This window comes from Oryza glaberrima, chromosome 11, assembly GCF_000147395.1.
Source record: "Oryza glaberrima chromosome 11, OglaRS2, whole genome shotgun sequence".
Lineage (NCBI taxonomy): Eukaryota > Viridiplantae > Streptophyta > Magnoliopsida > Poales > Poaceae > Oryza > Oryza glaberrima.
The window spans coordinates 20,750,591-20,772,786 of NC_068336.1; the positions used below are offsets into that span (position 1 = coordinate 20,750,591).

At 46.2% G+C, this 22,196-nt stretch overlaps 1 protein-coding gene and 1 non-coding gene across 2 annotated transcripts; one reads left to right on the top strand and one right to left on the bottom strand.

Annotated features, from left to right (window-relative positions):
• Nucleotides 1–14,232: 14,232 nt before the first annotated feature.
• LOC127755796 (uncharacterized) lies at nt 14,233–15,255 on the bottom strand. Its single transcript, XM_052281440.1, has 2 exons — nt 15,247–15,255; nt 14,233–15,067 (listed from the first exon to the last, which is right to left on the bottom strand). The coding sequence occupies exons 1-2, from the start codon at nt 15,253–15,255 to the stop codon at nt 14,411–14,413; spliced, it is 666 nt and encodes a 221-aa protein (XP_052137400.1). The 3' UTR covers nt 14,233–14,410.
• Nucleotides 15,256–16,773: 1,518 nt separating this feature from the next.
• Nucleotides 16,774–16,912, top strand: LOC127756116 (small nucleolar RNA Z247). Its single transcript, XR_008013156.1, has one exon. It is a non-coding gene; the product is annotated as a small nucleolar RNA Z247 (small nucleolar RNA).
• The last annotated feature ends 5,284 nt before the right edge of the window (nt 16,913–22,196 follow it).

The following is a 22,196-nucleotide window of genomic DNA, read 5'->3' on the forward strand; positions in this document are numbered from 1 at the left end:
ATGAGCTGCAGCGAGAATGAGAGAGGGAGAAAGAGAGAGAGAGAGAGCGAGCGAGAAAATGCTTGAGGCCCCCCTAAGCAATGGACAGTAGGAACGACTATGCCCTCGCCATCTCAATCATGGTGTGTGTGGAACGTGATCACCGCGATGCTGGCCGGGTTCAATCTGTTCTTGTCCCGGTCTAGAAGTACCCTAATCATTGGTTAGGAGTAGTGGTTTGGTGGTATGGAGATCCACCTCTAGAAAGTCTGGCGACGGCCAGCGCTGCTTCCGAGAGACGAAATACACCTCCGACCATCCTAAGCAATGGACAGTAGGAACGACTGCACCCTTGCCATCTCGATCATGGTGTGTATGTGTGTGGACCGTCGCGTGGCATCGAAGGCAAAACGACAGCCAACGCAGTCCGTCCGTCCAATGCATGCATCGCATTCGCATGCAAGAATTTGCAGGACGACGTACGGCCACACCACTCTGACTACGTGGCAGATTCTTGACGATGGCTCAGCCGGCGTGCGAGCCCAGCACACATATGGGCTGCGGGCCTTTCGCTTTGCGGAACTTAATTTGAGGCCCGTACGGTGCAGCTACTGTGCTTGTGCGGATTTAGTCCCACCTCGCTCACCGAACAAACATTACACTACCTTATAAACCGAGGCATGGATATTTCCGGCGAGAAACACTGGAACTTGATTATGGAAATCCATAAATTGGTGAGCAGATCGTGCATTATTCGTGATTGGATTTGCACGAATCTATATATTGTTTAGGGAAATCTTGTTCATTCTAGACTTGTTGCCGTGCGCTCACTTTTTGGGTAAAAAAACGCCTATTCATCACTATTTAATTTTATTTTATTCATCACTATTTATTTTTACAAAAAACCTATTCATCACTATTTAATTTAATTTTATTCATCACTAATAATTTTTACCCCCTAAACTATTGTGTCGATCGAATTACCCCCATAAACTCGAATACCAGATATTTCACATCATAAACTTTTAAAACCAGATGAATTACCCCTGACTCAATTTAGAGTGGTTTTCATCCTACGTGTACACGTGGCAGTTCGGAACGATTTTGTTCTATATGGCATACATGTGACGCTAACGTGGCAATCCAATCAAAAAAAAAAGTTAACAAGGCCCCACATGTCATATAGAGTAGTACTAAACTCTCTCTCTCTCCTTCCCTCCGACGTCGTGGGCGCGGCATGGAGCGGAGCCAAACGCGATGGAAACAACAGGGATGGTAGGTGGAGCCGAGGAGCCGTGCTCGCCGGCGAAGACCAAGGATCTGTGCGCCGGCGGATGCGGAGGAGGAGCCATGCGCTAGAGGCAGAATCGAGGACTCATCGCCATGTCGCCATCGCCCCTAGCCTTGGCAGCATCCGCCGCTTCCACTATCCTCTACGCGGCCCACCGGCCACCGCGCCCTCACCACGTTTCCGCCTCCCGCCACCTCCACTGTCCTCCTCGGCGCCCCGCCGCCCACCGCGCCCTCCCAGCGACGCTGCTGCTCGCCGCCCGTGCCGTCCCCTCCTCCTCCTCCACCCCCCCCCCTCTCCCCCGCGCCCCGGCGTTTGACCAGTGCAAAGAAGAATGATCGTGCACACGTACACGCGCCACCCATACGAAAGCTATACTCCAACCAAACGTCAGGCCACAACTGTTGGACGGACTCCCCCGTGCGTGTCAGAGATGTCGGGTTTCGGGTCTAGGGGGTATTTCGTACTCACACAATAGTTTAGGAAGTTGATTTGGACTTTTTCGGAAAAAACTATGACAGTGGGTCTAGGCACTATTTCTCTCTTTTTCAAACACAAATAAATATTTTGATTTGTAGAGTGCCTAGTAATAAATAATCATACTTTGAGGATTTTTTTCTCCAAGGATCGATTTTTCTCATGTCCATGAACTATGACCACTAATTCGTGTCCTACCTTTTTGATGTCCTCTACCAAATTACAAACTTAAGTATCATGAACCAAAATTTACCTTATTAATACCGTCAACAATTAGGAAAAATAGAGTTTTTTAATGTTTTATGACAAGTTAAACATGTATAATGAAATTTTCATGATGAATTAGTAAGGACTTCAAATGAAATTCATTCTAAACTAATAATATCAACATTTCTAAAATACAACGGGGTTTTTAATTGTCTTAGTAAATTAACGTAAAGAATTTAATTAATCTATAATTTAATTGCCAAATATCCGTAGATGTAAGTAACTGCGTAGCAAATTAAGCAAGCCTTTTGATTTATAAAAAGGGAACATTTATAAAAAGGGCAGCAACGGCGGAGCACCCCCTATCGAATAGAGCGCAAGTGCCTTGCGTGCTGCGGCTGAGGCGCGCTAAGGACGCTGATGGCCGGGCGGGCGCGCCACCGCAGCTGCCTCGCCATGGGGTGCACGTATGTTGCATGGTCGTATCGTCCATGCTACGTGCCCTTGAGTTGAGGCACACGCCTAGAGGTGCATGTGGCCGTGGCCGACAAAGGTGCATGGCTGATTATCGACGAGCGTGTGTGGCATTCGCATACTCCACTAGTTGGGGAAGCTCGTCTCTACTGAGTTCATAGAGGTGGTTGTCTTCGTTTGTGCCGGTTGGGAAACTCTTCCTCTGGCACAGGAGAAGTAACCCATTAACACATAATTAATCAAGTACTCGTTTTTAATGTATGACGCCGTTGACTTTTTGACCAACGTTTGACCATTCGTTTTATTCGAAATTTTTGTGCAAATATGAAAATATTTATGTCATGCTTAAAGAACATTTGATGACGAATCAAGTCATAATAAAATAAATAATAATTACATAAATTTTTAAATTTTTTGAATAAGAAGAATGGTCAAACGTTGGACAAAAAGTCAACGGCGTCGCACATTAAAATATGGAGGTAGTATTAGTTAAAACTAACATGAAAAATAAATTAGTATAATCTATTATAACAAGTTTTCTATAATATTTTTTTTACAAAAAATATATCGTTTAGCAGTTTGAAAAGTTTACATGCATAAAACAAGAGTGAGCAGTTGGGAACGTAGCCTCCCGAATACAACTTAAAGTCCTTTTAGCTTGTCTTCCTGTATTTTTGGGGAAAAAAAGTAATATGAAGTTATCTATTTATTCATCACTATATTTCAAGAAGAAAATTAAATTTATTTTTAACTATTCTTTATTAATATTTTTTTAATTCTAGGCCTTTTATCTACTTTTTTTTGGGGATTATATATACTATATGATATTATCGACATGATGTGGTCTTTTGTGGGCAACCAGAATCGATACTAGGATAGTAAACAGATGTGTGGAAGAAATTACCTTATGGCCTAAGGGATTGAGGGGGTGTTGATCGAGGGGTGTAAAATTTTAGTGTGTTACATTGGGTATTATATTGAGTATCGCATGAGGTGTTTGGATACTAATAAAAAAACTAATTACAGAATCCGCTAGTAAACCGTGAGACAAATTTATTAAGCCTAATTAATCCGTCATTAGCAAATGTTTACTGTAGCACCACATTGTCAAATCATGGAGCAATTAGGGTTAAAATATTCGTCTCGCAAAGTAGTCGCAATCTGTGCAATTAGTTATTTTTTTGCCTATATTTAATACTTCATACAGGTGTCCAAACGTTCGATGTGACAGGGTATAAAATTTTTATGTGGGAACTAACAGGGCCTAAAATTCGCTGACAAGATTGTGGTATCTTCCTGAAGGAAACCTTATCATCCATGTTACCTTGTCATTTGCCTTCTAAATTCCAATCAAAATTTTGGTGGGAAACCCCTCCTCCTCCCCCCCTCCCCCGCGCCCCGGTGTTTGCCCAGTGCAAAGAAGAATGATCGTGCACACGTACACGCGCCACCCATACGAAAGCTATACTCCAACCAAACGTCAGGCCACAACTGTTGGACGGACTCCCCTGCGTGTGTTCAGAGATGTCGGGTTTCGGGTCTAGGGGGTATTTCGTACTCACACAATAGTTTAGGAAGTTGATTTGGACTTTTTCGGAAAAAATATGACAGTGGGTCTAGACACTATTTCTCTCTTTTGCAAACACAAATAAATATTTTGATTTGTAGTGTCCAGTAATAAATAATCATACTTTGAGGATTTTTTTTTCCAAGGATCGATTTTTCTCATGTCCATGAACTATGACCACGAATTCGTGTCCTACCTTTTTTATGTCCTCTACCAAATTACAAACTTAAGTATCATGCACCAAAATTTACCTTATTAATAACGTCAACAATTAGGAAAAATAGAGTTTTTTTTAATGTTTTATGACAAGTTAAACATGTACAATGAAATTTTTCATGATGAATTAGTAAGGACTTCAAATGAAATTCATTCTAAGTTAATAATATCAACATTTTTAAAATACAACAGGGTTTTTAATTCTCTTAGTAAATTAACGTAAAGAATTTAATTAATCTATAATTTAATTGCCAAATATCTGTAGATGTAAGTAACTGCCTAGCAAATTAAGCAAGCCTTTTGATTTATAAAAAGGGAACATTTTAAATTGCCAGAACAAAGTAAAGCATCTATAAAAATGATAAGCTCCTCAAAAGCCCTTCCACATGAATTAGTTTCAGAAAGCTTGCAATAGTTCCACACGAATACAGTTCAAATGGATATTTATTACAGGATCAAATATGTAGTGCCAAGCAGGTCTGATGATCGTTTACGTGTCAAGCAAACAGAACAGGAGACGAAGATAAAGGCCACAGTTTTACAAAGTCAATCCAACATAAGATTCCAGTGACCAATTCAAATCCTAATCTTGATTTCTAACTCTTCTGCTCACAGCTTCCCGGACATGTACGTTCCACCTACATGCATGATTCAAAAGCATTCACGTCAAACCCAAAGTAAAATCTCTCTACCAGTTTTTATCATATAAGGTGTAATATGGTGCTAATCGATTCATTCCATTTCGTATTAGGGAACAAAAAAAAAATCCTCCGACCGTCAGCCTCTACAAAATCTCTGTGACTCCCCTATCCGCCTCTACAAAATCTCGACAACTGCTGTAACTCCGGGTGTTCCTGAGTTATTTACAAATTCGATTAACAGTTGATATACATAATTGCGCGCACTAATTACAAATTGGATTAACAGTTAATATATGTAATTGCGCGCACTAAATAAGGTATATTAAAAATCTCTCACCTCGAGGAGTTCTTGACAGTTCTGAACGTGTAATAAACGATGCTCCTCCGTACGGAATCGCACAGCACATCCGTTCTCAGGGTAGGCAGCACCATAAAGTCCATGATTTTCGTAAACATGTTTGATTACCTGCATAGAGAGAGACAAATTTGTAAATTTACTTTGTTCATAAATAAGTTTATTTCTATCCTCTCACTTTTCTTTTAGTAGGAAGGGGTAAATTAATTAAATAAAACATACATCTTTGCGACGGATGACTCCATCCCAAGGAAATCTGGGTGCTCCTTCGAAGAAGCACAAATGACATAACTCGAACTTTTCTGAGAATTTTGCCCTGGCATCATTGAATTCCTTGTATTTCTTCTTTTTCTGGTAAGGATTATCCAAAACCTAAAATAATATGGCAAAATAAATGGTCAATTTCATCTTAGGGTGGATAAAGAAAAGGTTTAGGGAGTAACACAAATCTTCTTTCTATAAAGCTAATGATCACTAAAGGCCATTCCCAACCTAAAACACTAGACATAATTTTCATAAACTCCACATCATCAAGAAACTAGTACTAGGCACTACTCTTTCAGTGCAAACACCATTATTCTATACTTAAATTTAATGTTGCTTAGTATCTTACATGATGTTTTGGATGGTGTAGAAACCAATGGTTCCGGCCTTCTCCTTCCTCATTTATTCACTTGCCACATTATTTTTCATACTAGGTGGTAGCTTATTTAATGATATGGACACTATCCTAGTCATTTGGTTGGGAATAGCCTAAACATCTAGAGCTCAACATGCAAGCATAGTATTTATTAGCACTCCTAAAATCTCTAAACATATGCATGGAGCATTAAATATAAATAAAATGAAAAACTAATTGCACAGTTTGTATGAAAATCGCGAGACGAATCTTTTGAGCCTATTTAGTCCATGATTAGCCATAAGTGCTACAGTAACCCTACATGTGCCAATGACAGATTAATTAGGCTTAATAAATTCGTCTCGCGGTTTCCATGCGAGTTATGAAATCCATTTTTTTTATTCGTGTCCGAAAACTCCTTCCGATATCCGGTCAAACGTCTGATGTGACACCACAAAAATTTATTTTCGTGAACTAAACAAGGCCTAAGATAAAAAACACAGGGACAGCGATGTTTGCAACACATGTCCCAATTATTTGAGTGGAACATCAATCGGATAATTCAGAAAGCCACGTTTTGCCTACAGAACAGAACCATCCAAGGACGTCCCCACGAACAGAATGTATGATAATCCAAGAGGACCTTAATTAGTACCTGGTCATCTTTCAGATCGCCGTCCTGCGGCTGATCGTCTCCCTCTTCCTCATCCGGCTCCTCTTTCTTTCTTGCCGTGGCGAGTTGTTATTTCCATGCATGGTTACCTGTCGCGCGGAAAGCCGTGGCGCACTTGGGTGGTGCTGGTCCTGGCTCGGCGGCGACGCGCGGTGCAGCCGAAGAGGTGCGCCACCCAAACGCCCACCTCTTCAACGCCTCCCAAACGCAGTGCAGGCACCCTCCGACGCGTCGTCGTCCATCTGGTGATGTGTCGGATGTGGACGACGACGCCGGCGGTGGCGGTGGCGGTGGCGGTGGCGGACCCGGCACTTCTCGGAGGCGTACAAGATTTCTTGCCCTTCTTCTTGCCATCGACGCGGGGCGCGAACGGCGGACGGCGGAGAGCACTGCAGGACGTGCCCGCCGCGCGTGGCGAAGAAGGGACGGCGGCGAGCGCGCGGATGAGGCACGCCTCCTGTCGAACAGGTAGCGGGCGCGCGGCGGCGAGGATGGCTCGCTGCGGGCGGAGCGTCACGGCGGAGGCGTTGCAGGACGGAGTCACCGCCGGGGCGACAAGCGACGGCGGCGGAGGTCGTTTCTTGGGCGCGGTGGTGGGGAAGTGCGCGGCGGCGAGAGGAGGCGGCGTCACGGTGGGAAGCGGCGATCGGCGCGGTGGTTTCGGTGGAGGGCGATTTCTTGGAGCTCAAGACCCAGAACACGAGGTTGTTATTATAACCGCCTTCTGCACGGCCGCGTCGCCGCCGGGAATCCGTCCACATTCGGACGCCAGCTTCGGCGTCTGAGTTCATCCGCCGCTGCTCAACCGCTCGGTCGGTCGGTGCATGTTGCGGTCGGTCGGTCGGTCGCACCTGGTGCGCGTGCGGCTCAACCGAAGCAAGCCACAGCAATGGCGCCGCCGCGGCTGCGCTCCAATCTTTGAGAAGGGGCCTGAGGCCCTGAGCTCGGTGGAGGCCAAGCCAAGCTCATCCCGTCAAAACTGGTTGCTCTTTCAACTAATACAGGTCGTACTGCATTGCTTGGCTGGTGTACTATAGCTTTCAACCCGTATGTCCTATGTTCGACTCCCGCTCTGTTTAATTTTTTTTGTTTTTGTTTTAGATTTTTTTTCTGTCCCCTCTATTGTTTTTATAATAAATAAAAACTTCCAAAATGCTACTAGCAAATTATTCTTTTTCCTTCATATTTTCTACTGTCTGATACATTATTACACTATAATAGGGTTCTTTTTTTTTTCTTCTCCTTCCTATAATAGGGTTCTTTCCTTCTTTTTTTTTCCATGCCCCATCTAATTCAGTTCAAGCTCCGCAACTAAGGTTGTGTGACTATTCATTGGTGCCTCTAGCTATATTTCTGGCTCGTCGGGGTATTTCGCCGAACACAACGTAACTCAGCATATGGTAGGCTTACGCTATCACCAAGCTTGTAGTTCAGCGCCATACATGCTCCCATCCACGGCGCGTCCACACGTATGTATGTACATGGCACGAAGATATATCCATTTTCGCTGGCGGTCCCTTAGGTGGGCCGCCAGCGAAGATTGATTATTTTCGTAAGCCTTTTTTTAAGAAATCCGCTTGCAAAAATATCCAACAATCGCGAGGCAATTGCTTAAACAATCGCGAGCGAAATTGGATTTTTGCTGGCGTGCTGGGGGCAGCTAAAACCAACGCACGAAACCCTTCGCATCATTTTAAAACAAGCCACCCCTCCCACCAACCCCCGCACCCTCTCTCTCTCTCCTCCCACCATCCCCGCACCCTCTTTTCTTCTCCTCTACGCCCTTCTCTCCGGCCATTCTCCAGCGCCATCACCGTTGCCTCCCTCCACGACGAAGCTGCCTTTGCCGAGGTCCACCTCTGCATCGGTCAACTTCGAGGCCCGGGCCACTGGCCAGATCTAGCGACCCCGGGCTCTCCATGGCGGGACTCAAGACCTCCAGATCTGACGTCGGTGATGCTCGGGACCGCCTGATCTGGGGAAGGGGGTGGCGGCAACGGTCCTTGGCTTCGGCGAGAGCTCTGGTTACGATAAAGTGGCGGCTGCGTCCGGCGGCCTACAGGCTCCCGCCAGCCGCGCGCGCCCAGCCGTGGCGCCCGGCGGCGCAGCTGTCTTCGTGCGCCGCACCGGCGCCCGCGCGGCCGCGTCCTCTCCGCGACTCCGCGTCTCCGGCTCTCCGCCCCTGGCCGCGCCCTCTCCATCCCGCGTCCGGCCGTCGCCCACTCGCCCGGCAGCCTCCCGGGCTCCTGGCGTCCCGCCCGACGCCGCCAGCACCCAGCCGCCCAGGCCGGCAGGCCCCATCCACCGTCCGCCCGTCCGGCCAATGCTAGTGTGCCACAGCGCCAGTGCGCCACTCCCTCTTCGGATCTAAACACATGCATCCCTCTAATTCTAGATGTAAGCGCGCAAATCCATCATTTAAATTTGTAGGCATATTCTCACATGTGTACTGATTGTTCCATCAAATTGTTCGTCCAACAAACTAATATAATTCCCTGGTGAATTGTCCTTTCTTGCTCATCTATCTACTAATGCAGCAAAAAATTTGCTTGAGTTCAGATGGTGTTTTTTATTTTGGAAATTGGAACTGTATCGGACATTTAGTCAACCTAGTTATTTTTGTTGGGCATCAGGCCATCAGCTCAACTGGATTGACATGGTCACATGTGCATGTTGCTTTGAAACAGAATTCTAAACCTTAGGTGCTCACATATAGAATTAGGCAGCTGCATGTGCTTAGATGAAAAAATTTCGGAAAGTTGCACCTTGTGATCTACCAATTCCACATATGGATGAAGGGTCGTCTGTTCCTGTTGTAGATGATGCTCCAATTGACGAAGACACCGTTGTTGAAGAAGGGTCATGTGAAGAACAAGGACCACCTCCACCTGCAGATGTTGTTGCTCATTTAGGTAAGATTCAAACTTATTTATCATTTTGTACTTGTATTGAACCATTTAGAGTTATATACCGTATCGTTTACCACATTTTATATCGAATCATATTGTATTGCATTCGGTTTTTTTGCTAGGCCTACCCTGGGTTCAAGTCCTGGGTCCGCCACTGCTCAGATGCCTTGCACGGCTGCACGTATACGACATGTATACCGACATGTATAGTTCTATAACCATATTATACTAAATAATTATGTACCCAATACATATAAGCATCATCTCTCTAATTAATGGCAATATGCAACAATAAAGTGCATGGAAAAAAATGCGTACCATAATGAAAGATACCAACTGATAATAATATTTATAAAGTTGATAATGTGTCAACCATAGACAAAATACCTCCATCCCCAAAACATATGAGTATATATTTGTATATCAAGCAATACAACGACGACACGAGACAGGATGGACGTGCATGGCCTTAATGAATTGGCGTGTGGGCTGCGTGCCTTTAGCTTTGTGGAACCTAATTAGAGGCCCATACGGTGCAGCTAGCTACTGTGCTAGTGCGGGTTTAATTTAGTCCCACCTCACTCACCGAATGAACATTGCACTGCCTTATAAACGGAGGCATGGATACTACTAGCAAGAAACACCTAAACTGAGAGCTGCAGCTGATCTGGAGTGTATCGTACAGCATATGTTTATCAAGCATATGTGCTTGAGAATTCACGGATCGTACAGCATATGTGCTTGAGAATTCACGGATATTCTTGTGATGTGCTGCCGGCCTGATTGAACTTTGATTCAATCACATTTTTTTATTTCATTACTATTTAATTTAAGGTAAAGTATGAACTAATCACTCTTTTTTATTCATTACTATTTAATTTAAGGAAAAAAAATACGAATTACCCCCTTACCCCCATAAACTCGAATACCAGATATTTCACACCCTAAACTTCTAAAATCGAACGAATTATCCCCCTGACTTAATCTAGAGTGGTCTTTATTTCATTACTATTTAATTTAAGGTAAAGTATGAATTAATCACTCTTTTTTATTCATTACTATTTAATTTAAGGAAAAAAATATGAATTACCCCCTTACCCCCATAAACTCGAATACCAGATATTTCACACCCTAAACTTCTAAAATCGGACGAATTATCCCCCTGACTTAATCTAGAGTGGTTTTCTACTATGTGTACACGTGGCAGTCCAATCAGCATTTTTTTAAAAAAGAACATTGGGACCCACCTATCAGCTTCTGCCCCCTTTGAGCGTGAATTTTAAACACGGAGAATTAAGGGTTCAAATGAACTTATCCTGATACAATCAAATTATATTGCTCCTTAAGCACAGCGAGTCCTGATACAATCACTTTTTTTTTCACCTTCTTATAATAGAGTTCTTTCCTCTCTTTTTTTTCCCATGCCCCATCCAATTCAGTTCAAGATCCGTAACTAAGGTTGTGTGACTGTTCATTGGTGTCCCTAGCTAGATGTCTTGCTCATCAGGGTATTTCACCAAACACAACGAAACTCAGCGTATGGTATGCCTACGCTACCACCAGCCTTGTAGTTCAGCGTCGTACGTGCTACCATACGCGGTGTGTCCACACGTATGTACGTACATAGCACACCCCTGCCATCTTATAAGAACATGCATGTGGGGGTGCAAAAGATGAAGCGACCATCTCCTACCCGCTTACACGGTGTGTATCGCTCACATACGCCTCAGTCACCATCCGGAACACACAGACGCCGGCAGCGCTCGCACTTGCAATCACTAAGCTCCTAGTGCACGACGCAATAATTCGATCGATAGTATATATATTACTCTAGATATCCACTTTTGCGGTCTTCAGCTAAATAGCACCCTCGTCATAACTCATGTATTTATTTAATTTAAACATTCAGAAATATACATGAGTGGTTTACAGTACTTTGAACCGGACTAACTGTCATACATCCAGTTTACAAATGAACCCCTTAAGACTGGGCAAATAACACATTCGAGCAGCATTTTGTGGAAAAGGGCTAAAAAGAAAACTAAAAAGCAATCAAGTCCTTGTCCCATGGCCTGCCTTGAACGTCGACAGCAAGGTGATGAAGCTGGATGCCGGCGGAGGAAGAATCCAGGTGAGCTGCATAAGGTGAAGCCACCGCACAATCCCTAAAAAGCCTCATAGTTATGGAGGTTCAGGCGATGGCGAGCAATGCAACGAATCAGCACCACCCCAAAAGATTTCCATCGGAGATTTGAGATGAAGTCGATGTAGAGGCAGCCCAACCAAAGGCAACAACTTGATCTTTTCATCCACCGGCGAGAAAAACCTAGAAAGCATGGCAAGCTGCAAATGGAACCAAGTACGTAGCTTACCCAAATAGGGCCTCCACATCACGGAGGTTGAAGGCACCTCGGCATAGCTAAAATATATACTTCAGCCGCTACGAGATGATTCTTCGCCAGAGATCAAGAAGATGCATGGCTACCCCCTTGGAAAGACCTCGCTGGAGATCAAACAAAAGGCCGACACAATATGTTTTTGTCCCAGTTTGGAAGTACCCCAGCTGTCGGTTAGGAGTAGAGGTTTGACGACGTGGAGATCCACTTCTAGAAAGTCTAGCGATAACTACTGCTGCTTCCTAGAGATGAAAGCCACCTCCGACCACCTCGTGCAAAAGGGAAATACCAATGGAATTGACCCGACTAAACAGGAGAAGCTGACAAAGAAGACGACGATTACTACTACTTCTACTAGACAAGTAAGGAGGCCCGACCCCTCTCACACCCTCCGTTAGTGGTGAGCCACCAACGAGAAGGGATGAGAGGATTCGGCATAGCTAGAATACTTTAGTTGTTGCGAGATGATTCTTCGCCGGAGACGAAGATTTCCCCACAGGGTAATCATCGACGTACCAACTATCGATCGATTGAAATGGAGTGTATATCCCACTATGATTGCGTGGCAGATTGTCGATGAGGGTGAGCAGCCGCATGTACGGCTCAGCCTCAGCCAACAATCTCGTCCTTGCCGGCGCACAAAAATGGGCTGCGGGCCTTTCGCTTTGCGGAATTAATTCGAGGCCCATACTGTGCAGCTATGCTAGGGGGAGAAAGTACACCGAAGGTCCCTCAGCTTGTCATTGAGTTACAAAATCATCTCCCAACCGTTTGTCTTCTCAGTCCGGTCACTTTTTTGGAAAAAAACCACTCGTCACTCTTAATTTCGAAGATATTTATTTTATTCATCATCAATATCTTAAACCCATTATGTTATGACTTTTATTTTACTCATCACCATTTGAGCATAGCGATAAGTCAAACATTTTTAACTTTTACTATTAATAGCAAAAAAATATAAAATATTAATCATGTATAATTGATGTTACTAAATTTATCATTAAACATTTAAACATTTGTCTTCTCAGTCCGGTCACTTTTTTGGAAAAAAAAAACTACTCATCACTCTTAATTTCGAAGATATTTATTTTATTCATCATCAATATTTTAAACCCATTATGTTATGACTTTTATTTTACTCATCACCATTTTAGCATAGTGATAATTCAAACATTTTTAACTTTTACTGTTAATAGCAAAAAAAATATAAAATATTAATCATGTATAATTGATGTTACTAAATTTATCATTAAACAAACTATCATAATATGCTACTCTTTTTATTTAAAACATTTTATTATATATTCTTGGTCAAAATAACATCTCAGAGACTACGTCAGATTCTAAAAGTTGTTATATTTTGGGATTTGGGACGGAGGGAGTAAAGGATAATTTCATTTGACACCTGGTGAGAGGTGTCGCCGAGGCAGGGGAGGCCCGCGGGGCAGCAACGGCAGAGCACGCCTCCTGCCGAATAGGTGTGCTCGGGAAAGCGCGCAGCGACGAGGATGGCTCGCCGCGGGCGAAACAGATACAACGTACTTGATCTGAGACGAGGAGCAATGACGAGCACGTGGTTGGCAAGTGCATACTTGCCGAGGACCATGAGAAACAATCTGCGCCACCTAGAACAGTTGTCGATGGCGAGATCGTGGGTGACCGGCACGAGGGCCTTCACATTGAGGACGGTAACGGCCTAGCCATGGAGAGTGGCGATGGCGTCGTCGTCGAGGGTGGGAGGAGGCGGCTCCTGGGGCCCGACATGTAGAGGGTGCGCTCCCAGCGCACCATGAACCACGAGACAGGCGAGCAGTGCTGTGAACTCAGGCGGGAAGGGCACCGGAACAGAGGAGCGCTAATGCACAAGCGCTAAAATCTCACTCACACGCAGTTATTGGCAAGCCCCTTCTAACTTAGTTGTAGCTTCTTCAGCAAAGACCAAGATTACTATTCCATTATTTGAAAAAAAAAAACCCCTTCTAACTAGCGGTGAGCTCTACCTAACCCCATGGTGTCATCGCCTCCTCCTTGACGAGCTCGCCATAGTACCAGATCCAGACCACCCTCCACTGTAACTGCGTGGCAGATTGTCGACGAGGGGTGAACGGCTGCATATGCACGGCTAAGCCGGTGATCTCGTCCTTACTGGCGCGCGACAGTGTACACCTCGATCTGGAATCCACAGTCGCCCACTGCCACGATTAGGCCTCTCACAGTGCAGTGCGCTGGACCGGTGCTCCACCATGCCAACTGGGATTTTCGCGTGCGTGGCAGAAGGGTGCGCGCCCTAGCAGAGGAGCTCGCCCCCTAGGAGGGAAGCGCGCTTCCTCACGTACTCGAGCCCACGCGCGGCGAGGAAAAGGAGGATGTGCTACGCTGTGGAGGAGTAAATCCCCAAATCGCCCTCCAAAATCCCCAAATCGTGACATGCTTGCAGATCATCCATCTCAAAAGAACAATCAAGAACAAAAACAGATTGAATCACAATCAAGAAAGCACAAAATTCTTTCTCTTTCCCAGCCCTTCCATGCCAGCACCGAAGAACCCATTCTGCAAAATCTGGGGATTTTTTTTCAGGTGGATTTCAATGAGAACTACTACCAAGCTCAGATCTTGGGATGATTGATCAGGCAAGCTAAAGAAACCAGCAAAAAGGGGGATTTTGGGATCGATGAACACAAGAGCAAAGCTCCAAGAAACGAAGGCGGCGTCCTCCTCGCCTCCCCCCATGGATGACGGAGGTGGCGTCCTCCTCGCCTCCCACCGCCAAGAACAGCCGGCGAGCCGACGCCAAGATCGAGGGAGAGGAGGCACCGGCGAGCCTCTGGAAGACCACCGAAGTCGCCGCCGCCGACCGCTCCCGAAGGCGCGCGTGAGGCCGTCTGCTCCCACCGGAGGAGGGGAGAGCCGAAGATGGAGGGGGGGAGAGCCAGCGAAGGGAGGAGGGGAGAGCCTCCGCTGAGTCTTCGCCGCGCGCTGCCAAGAACCACCGGCCGCCGACGCACCGGCGAGCCGCCGCCAACAACGCCGCAGACCGCGCCATCGGAGGCCGCGCCGCGGAAGCCGCCGCCGCCGACCGTCGCAGACTGCCCCACCTCCTGCTGCTGCTGCTGCTGCTGCTGCTGCTTGGGATGAGAGGAGAAGGAGGCGCGGCGGCGTGGGAGGCGGGGAGGCACGGGCGGACGAGAAGACGAGGGGATGGCGGCGCGGGAGGAGAGGCAGGCGATGGCAATGGAGTGGAGGAGGAGAAGACGAGTCGCTAGCTGGAAGGGTAGTTAGGGAATAAATTTCGTCTATTGGCTTGGGGTAACGCGTTTGGGGTAACAGGCACTGTGGGCTGAGTTTGCTTCAACAGTATCTTCATCCCATTAAAGCCACGCAAAATAGGATGCTTGCTTTGTGGGGTGGGTGTCTTTGGGCCAACTTTTTAGGCTAGGGGTACGGGCCCCATAGCTTGCACTGTGAGAGGCCTTAGGCCTTAGGGCATCTCCTTTCTTTGTACACCCCACGACATAACGTGCCCTCACGCCCGAATCGCATAACTTCCACTAAGGTCAGCCGCCCCATCACCCCCTGTGGACTGAGGAAGAAACAAGAGAAGGGAGCATGAGAAAGGGAGAACAACAATGAGCTGAGGCAGACCGTAGAAGCAATTAGAAAATTCAAACAATAATTTGAAAATGTAACGGGTCCGCTGGCTCAAGAAACATTGTTCGGATGGACATCAATGTTGGCCCGTCCACGTAGAATAAAGGCATTGCCCATGGCTAGCTAGGATTGAGGCCCATCAAAAGGGCCCCGGAAAGCCCAAGTTTTAATGCAAAATCCCAAACTGCCAATCCACCTGGTATGTGTTTGTTTTCGGGACTAGGTGGAATAGGATGGAACCATCCTTGATTTTAGGGTTGGGATGATTCCACTCATATTTTTGGTTTGTAGGATAGGACGATCCCAATTTTTTGTTTGGTTGAAGGGGTGAGAAAGAGATGGGATGGACGTCGTTTGCAAGCACCGTCAATGACCGGGCGGCCGTGCGGGCGAGCAAGCCGGCAGAGTTCACAAGATGGACGATGGCTGAGTTCACAAGCGGCGAGCAAGAGGAAAAGTGGCGAGGACGGGTTCACAAGATGGACGACGGCGGACGGAGATGCGTGACGAGCGGCCTCGACGACAGCCGGGCAAGTGGAGGAGCGTGTGTTAGAGATATTATCCCATGTAACAAACATAGACAAGATGAGGCTTGGCCGGTGGTTTAGATAGTTAGATAAGATCAAGTTTGTTATGTAAACAACCCCAGCCGAGCCTCACAAGTCTATGCATATATATGTACTTCCCTGTGCCGATTTGTGCACTAAGTGAAACACACACCGTCGACCCTAGCGTGAAGGGCGACGTTACTCCAGTTCTCGTGATTTCCTTTATGGTATCAGAGCTCTGAAGTTTAGATCCAATCTATCCATCCACCATGGCCAGTTCTTCCTCTTCCACCTCCCATATCAATCCTCTATTCGGATCTCATGTCTCCGAAAAACTCAACAAACAGAACTACCAACTTTGGTCAGCTCAAGTGCTCACGACGATTCGTGGGGCACGACTGGAGGGACACATCACCGGCAAGACCGAAGTTCCTCCCAAGGAGATCGACAAGATTCCATCAGATGACAAGAAGACCGGCGACAAGATCGTCAGGATGGCGAACCCGGCGTACGACGAGTGGTTCGCTGCGGACCAACAGGTCCTCGGCTTCATCTTCTCCTTGCTATCTCGAGACGTCTTGTCTCAGGTAGCCACGATGCAGACGGCGGCTGAAGGATGGGCTGCGATTCAAGGTATGTTCACTACGAAGACTCGAGCAAGGTCCATGAACGTGCGGCTGTCACTCTGCACAACAAAGAAAGGGTCATCCACAATCTCTGAATACCTTGGTAAGATGAAAGCATATGGAGATGAACTTGCAGCATCTGGAAAACCACCAGATGATGAAGAATTGATTGCTTTTATACTAAATGGTCTAGATGACGAATATGATCCTATTGTTTCGGCTCTAGTTGCTAGGGTTGAACCACTTACATTGTCAGATGCATATGCACAACTATTAAGTTTTGAGAACAGGCTCGAGATGAGGAGAGCAGAAATCGCTACCAATGCAGCAGGGCGAGGCAACCGCGGTGGCTTCTCCAATCACGGTGGTCGTGGAAATCGCGGCGGCGGCCGCGGATCTCCGAGCGCTGGCGCCAACCGTGGCGGCCGGACTAGCGGCGGTGGCCGCAATGACACCCGGCCTGTGTGCCAGGTGTGCTTCAAGCGAGGACATGCTGCGTCTGACTGCTGGCACAGGTTCGATCAGAACTATGTGCCGGAAGAGCGCCATGTAGCAGCAGCAGTCTCATATGCCTATGGAGCTGACTCCAATTGGTATATAGACTCCGGTGCCACAGATCACATCACCAGCGAGCTCGACAAACTTTCCATCCGTGACAAATACAAGGGTAACGATCATGTGCACACCGCCAATGGAGCAGGTATGGAAATCAAGCACATAGGTCAATCTTTTGTTTCTACCCCCATGCGCAATTTACATCTGAAAAATGTCTTACATGTTCCACAAGCCACAAAAAATCTTGTTTCCGCATCAAAACTTGCTTCCGATAACTCTGCCTTTGTTGAAATTCATGGTAAATATTTCTTGGTTAAGGATCGAGCCACAAGGACCACAATGCTTGAGGGGAGATGTCGCCAAGGCCTCTACCCCCTGCCCACTTCGTCATCATCCACTTCACCAACAAAACAAGCTCATGCTGTGGTGTCGTCTTTTGCAAGGTGGCATGGTCGTCTAGGACATCCTGCTAGTCCTATTGTGTCTCGAGTCATTAGCAAAAATAAATTGCCATGTCAAGGTGTGGAAAGTAGAGAGTCGGTTTGTGATGCTTGTCAAATGGCCAAGAGCCATCAGCTACCTTATCATAAGTCTAATAGTGTCTCTAAATTTCCTTTGGAACTCATTTTCTCTGATGTTTGGGGGCCTGCACCCACTTCTGTTGGAGGAAAGAAGTATTATGTTAGTTTTGTGGATGATTATAGCAAGTATACATGGGTTTATCTTTTAAAGTTCAAAGCCGATGTTTTTAAAATTTTCCATGAATTCCAAGCTCTAGTTGAGAGACGTTTTGATTGAAAAATTATCTCCATGCAAACCGATTGGGGTGGAGAATATGAAAAACTAAATAGCTTTTTTCGCCAAATTGGGATCTCCCATCAGGTCTCATGTCCTCATACCCATCAACAGAATGGGTCAGCTGAAAGAAAGCATAGACATATCGTTGAGGTTGGTCTCTCTCTTTTAGCCCATGCTTCCATGCCTCTCAAGTTCTGGGATGAGGCATTCCTAGCTGCCTCCTACCTTATTAATCGAATTCCTAACAAAGTTATTGATTTTGAGACACCTCTTGATCGATTGTTTCACCAAAGTCCTGAATATTCCTCTCTTCGCACTTTCGGTTGTGCATGTTGGCCACATTTGCGCCCATATAATTCTCATAAATTACAGTTTCGTTCGAAGCAATGTGTTTTTCTTGGCTATAGCACACAGCATAAAGGTTTTAAATGCCTTGATGTCTCATCTGGAAGGATATATGTTTCCCGAGATGTTATATTTGATGAAAGTGTGTTTCCTTTTTCTAGCCTCAAGCCCAATGCAGGTGCACGGTTGCGTGCAGAAATTACATCACTTTCACCCTCTCTAGTTGCACATGATCAAGGGGGAGAACAAATAGATAATCCTGTGCTTGATTTTCCTAATACCACTAATGCTCCTAGTGAAAATGCAGAAAATCTGGGTGCAAGTGATGGTGTGCAGGAAGCAGAACAACTCTCCATGCAGCTAGATGGAAGCGACAACTCCATGCAGATAGATGGAAGTGACAGCGGCACTACAACGCCGTCGCATACTTGCGTCAGTACTGATCAACCAGGCGCGTCCACATCGACAGAAAGAGAGGGAGAGGCTGCTGGCACTCCCTCCCAGACGCATGCACCGGTGAATAATATAATTGCTGACACCAGTGCTCCTGCTGCAGATGCAAGTAGTACTCCCGATGATAGTACTGTGGAGCAGACGATACTGATGCCTGAGACGAGGGGAGAACCTACAAGACCGAAAACACGGTTGCAAGGAGGAATCCGCAAACCTAAGGTATATACTGATGGAACCATTCCTTATAAATATACTGGGTTTGCTGCTACAGGTGAGCCTCAAACTTTAGATGAGGCTTTAACTGATGAAAGATGGAGAAATGCAATGGATGTTGAGTATACTGCATTAATGAGAAACAAAACATGGCACCTTGTACCTCCTGAGCAAGGCAAAAATGTCATTGATTGTAAGTGGGTATACAAAGTGAAGAGGAAAGCTGATGGCAGCTTAGACAGGTACAAGGCCAGATTAGTAGCAAAAGGTTTTAAACAAAGGTATGGAATAGACTACGAGGACACCTTTAGTCCTGTGGTCAAAGCAGCTACTATTAGAACTGTTTTGTCTATAGCTGTGTCTAGGGGATGTAGTCTGCGTCAACTGGATGTTCAGAATGCCTTTCTGCATGGTCTTCTTGAAGAGAATGTCTACATGAAACAACCACCAGGGTATGAAAATTCATCTCAACCCAATTTTATTTGCAAATTAGATAAAGCTTTATATGGCTTGAAACAAGCACCAAGAGCCTGGTATGCAAGACTGAGTGGGAAACTACAACAGCTAGGCTTCAAAGCTTCCAAGGCAGATACTTCTCTGTTTTATTATAGCAAGGGTGATATCACAATATTTATGTTGATTTATGTAGATGATATAATTGTTGCTAGTTCAACACAGAGTGCAGTATCAGCTTTGTTGCAGGATCTTAAGGAGGATTTTGCACTAAAGGATTTGGGTGATTTGCACTATTTCCTTGGAATAGAAGTGAACAAGGTAAATGATGGGTTGCTACTATCTCAAGGAAAGTACACTGCTGACTTGCTTAAGAAAACCAATATGAGTGATTGCAAACCTGTTAACACACCTTTATCAACATCAGAGAAACTCTCTCTACATGAGGGAGATTTACTTGGGTCTAATGATGCCACACAGTATAGAAGCATAGTAGGGGCTCTGCAGTATTTAACTTTGACTAGACCTGATATCTCCTTCTCAGTGAATAAGGTGTGTCAGTTTTTACATGCTCCTACTACAGTTCATTGGGCAGCAGTGAAGAGGATTTTAAGATATTTGAAATATACAGCCAGTCTAGGACTTAAGTTTGAAAAATCAAAGTCTGTTCTTGTTAGTGCTTTTACAGATGCAGATTGGGCTGGATCCCTTGATGACAGGAGATCTACTAGAGGCTTTGCTGTTTATCTTGGCTCCAACCTTGTGTCATGGAGTGCAAGAAAACAGGCAACAGTGTCTAGATCAAGCACTGAAGCTGAATACAAAGCACTTGCTAATGTAACTGCAGAATTGATGTGGATACAGACTTTGCTTCGAGAATTGGGCATTGAAACTCCTAGAGCTGCAAAGGTATGGTGTGATAACATGGGAGTTAAACATTTGTCAGCTAATCCTGTTTTTCATGCTCGCACTAAACATATAGAAGTAGACTATCATTTTGTTCGTGAGAGAGTAGCAAACAAACTTCTTGAGATAGAGTATATATCTTCAGAAGATCAAGTAGCAGATGGGTTTACAAAACCCCTTCCAGTGAAGCAGCTAGAGATGTTCAGAAACAATCTCAACATTAGAAGTTTAGATTGAGGGGGAGTGTTAGAGATACTATCCCATGTAACAAACATAGACAAGATGAGGCTTGGCCGGTGGTTTAGATAGTTAGATAAGATCAAGTTTGTTATGTAAACAACCCCAGCCGAGCCTCACAAGTCTATGCATATATATGTACTTCCCTGTGCCGATTTGTGCACTAAGTGAAACACGCACCGTCGACCCTAGCGTGAAGGGCGACGTTACTCCAGTTCTCGTGATTTCCTTTAGCGTGCACAGTGGATCCGGTGCCACCGAGTCCCCCGCCTTAGGATCTGCCGCCGCAGCCCTCCCCATCGCCGGTTTCGCCGCTACCGCCCTCCCCACCACTAGATCCGCCGTCGCCAAGCCCCCCACCGCCGCCGTCGCCGAGCCCGTCGTTGTCGTCACCGCAGACGCTTCCGAGGGCGACCAGGGCGGTGAGCAGGGTGTCGTCACGACATTCGCTCGTCCTAGTTGGGACGAGTTCGTCCGCGAGGTTTGGCCGGATCGATTGGTCCCAGATCTGAGAGGAATATTCATCTCCCGGGACCAACCCATCCCACTCACCCCTAAAACTACGTTTGTCCCATCCCATACCATTCTTGCAACCAAACACTACCCTACTGAATGGGCCTGGATTGTGTCCTCCCTAAAGAGGCCAAAGTTCACTTTTGGTCCCTTATTTGACCCCGAGTCTGAAATTCACCGCTAAACCCAACTAACATATATAACATGTCCTTCAACTCTAAAACCAGTACAAACTTGTTCATGGTTTGTACAGTGGTTACGGCTAACGTGACGTCTACATGGCTAGTTTGACTAGGTCCACGTCCCACATAGTGTTGATGTGGCACTTGCAATAATTAAAAAAAGATGGGACCCACATGTTAGTGAGTCTTCGATTAAAAATAAAAAAAATTACAGTGGAACCCACTTCATCACATTCTTCCTCCCTCCTCTCTCTCCCTCTCCTCATCATCGTCGTCACCAGGGCACGCCACAGCTACGACCGACCCTGCCGATGAGTGTTGCCTACTCGCTTCCCACCATCGGTTGTCTCATCCTCTCCTGCGTACCGACGAGAGGGAAGAAGGCGGTTCATAGCGACGACACTAGAGCGACGTCTTCCTCGAGAGTGATGGCCACCGGATGAAGAGCACCAGGCAGTAGACCTCCTCAGCTCCCGACAGTGATGGGCGGCTAGCCATCAGATCTGGGTGCCATGGGGGTGGCATCTTCCCCTAGAGCAAGGACAACCAGAAGGACAGCACTAGGCAACGGCCCCCCCTTGGTTCCCGATGGCAGCGGGCGACCAGCCGCCAGATCTCTCGAGCAAGGACCTCGGCGCTACGAACATCAACATGCTCGGCCTCGTTAGTGGTGGCACGGTCTGCGGCGACGCCGATGAGGAGCTCGATTTCGAAGTAGGCCCATTCCCATGGCTGGCGAGCCGCATAGTGGTGTGGGCATCGAATTTGGCCAGGACACCAACAAGAAGTGGGCGCGCAAATACAGAGACTGGCATGGGGAGTAGTTTGCCGACTCCTTGTTAGTGTAAAAACACAGCGGCCTGGGAGATCTAAATTCCGTTGTTAACACACCTCTCTGTTGTTCAAGCCGGCCAC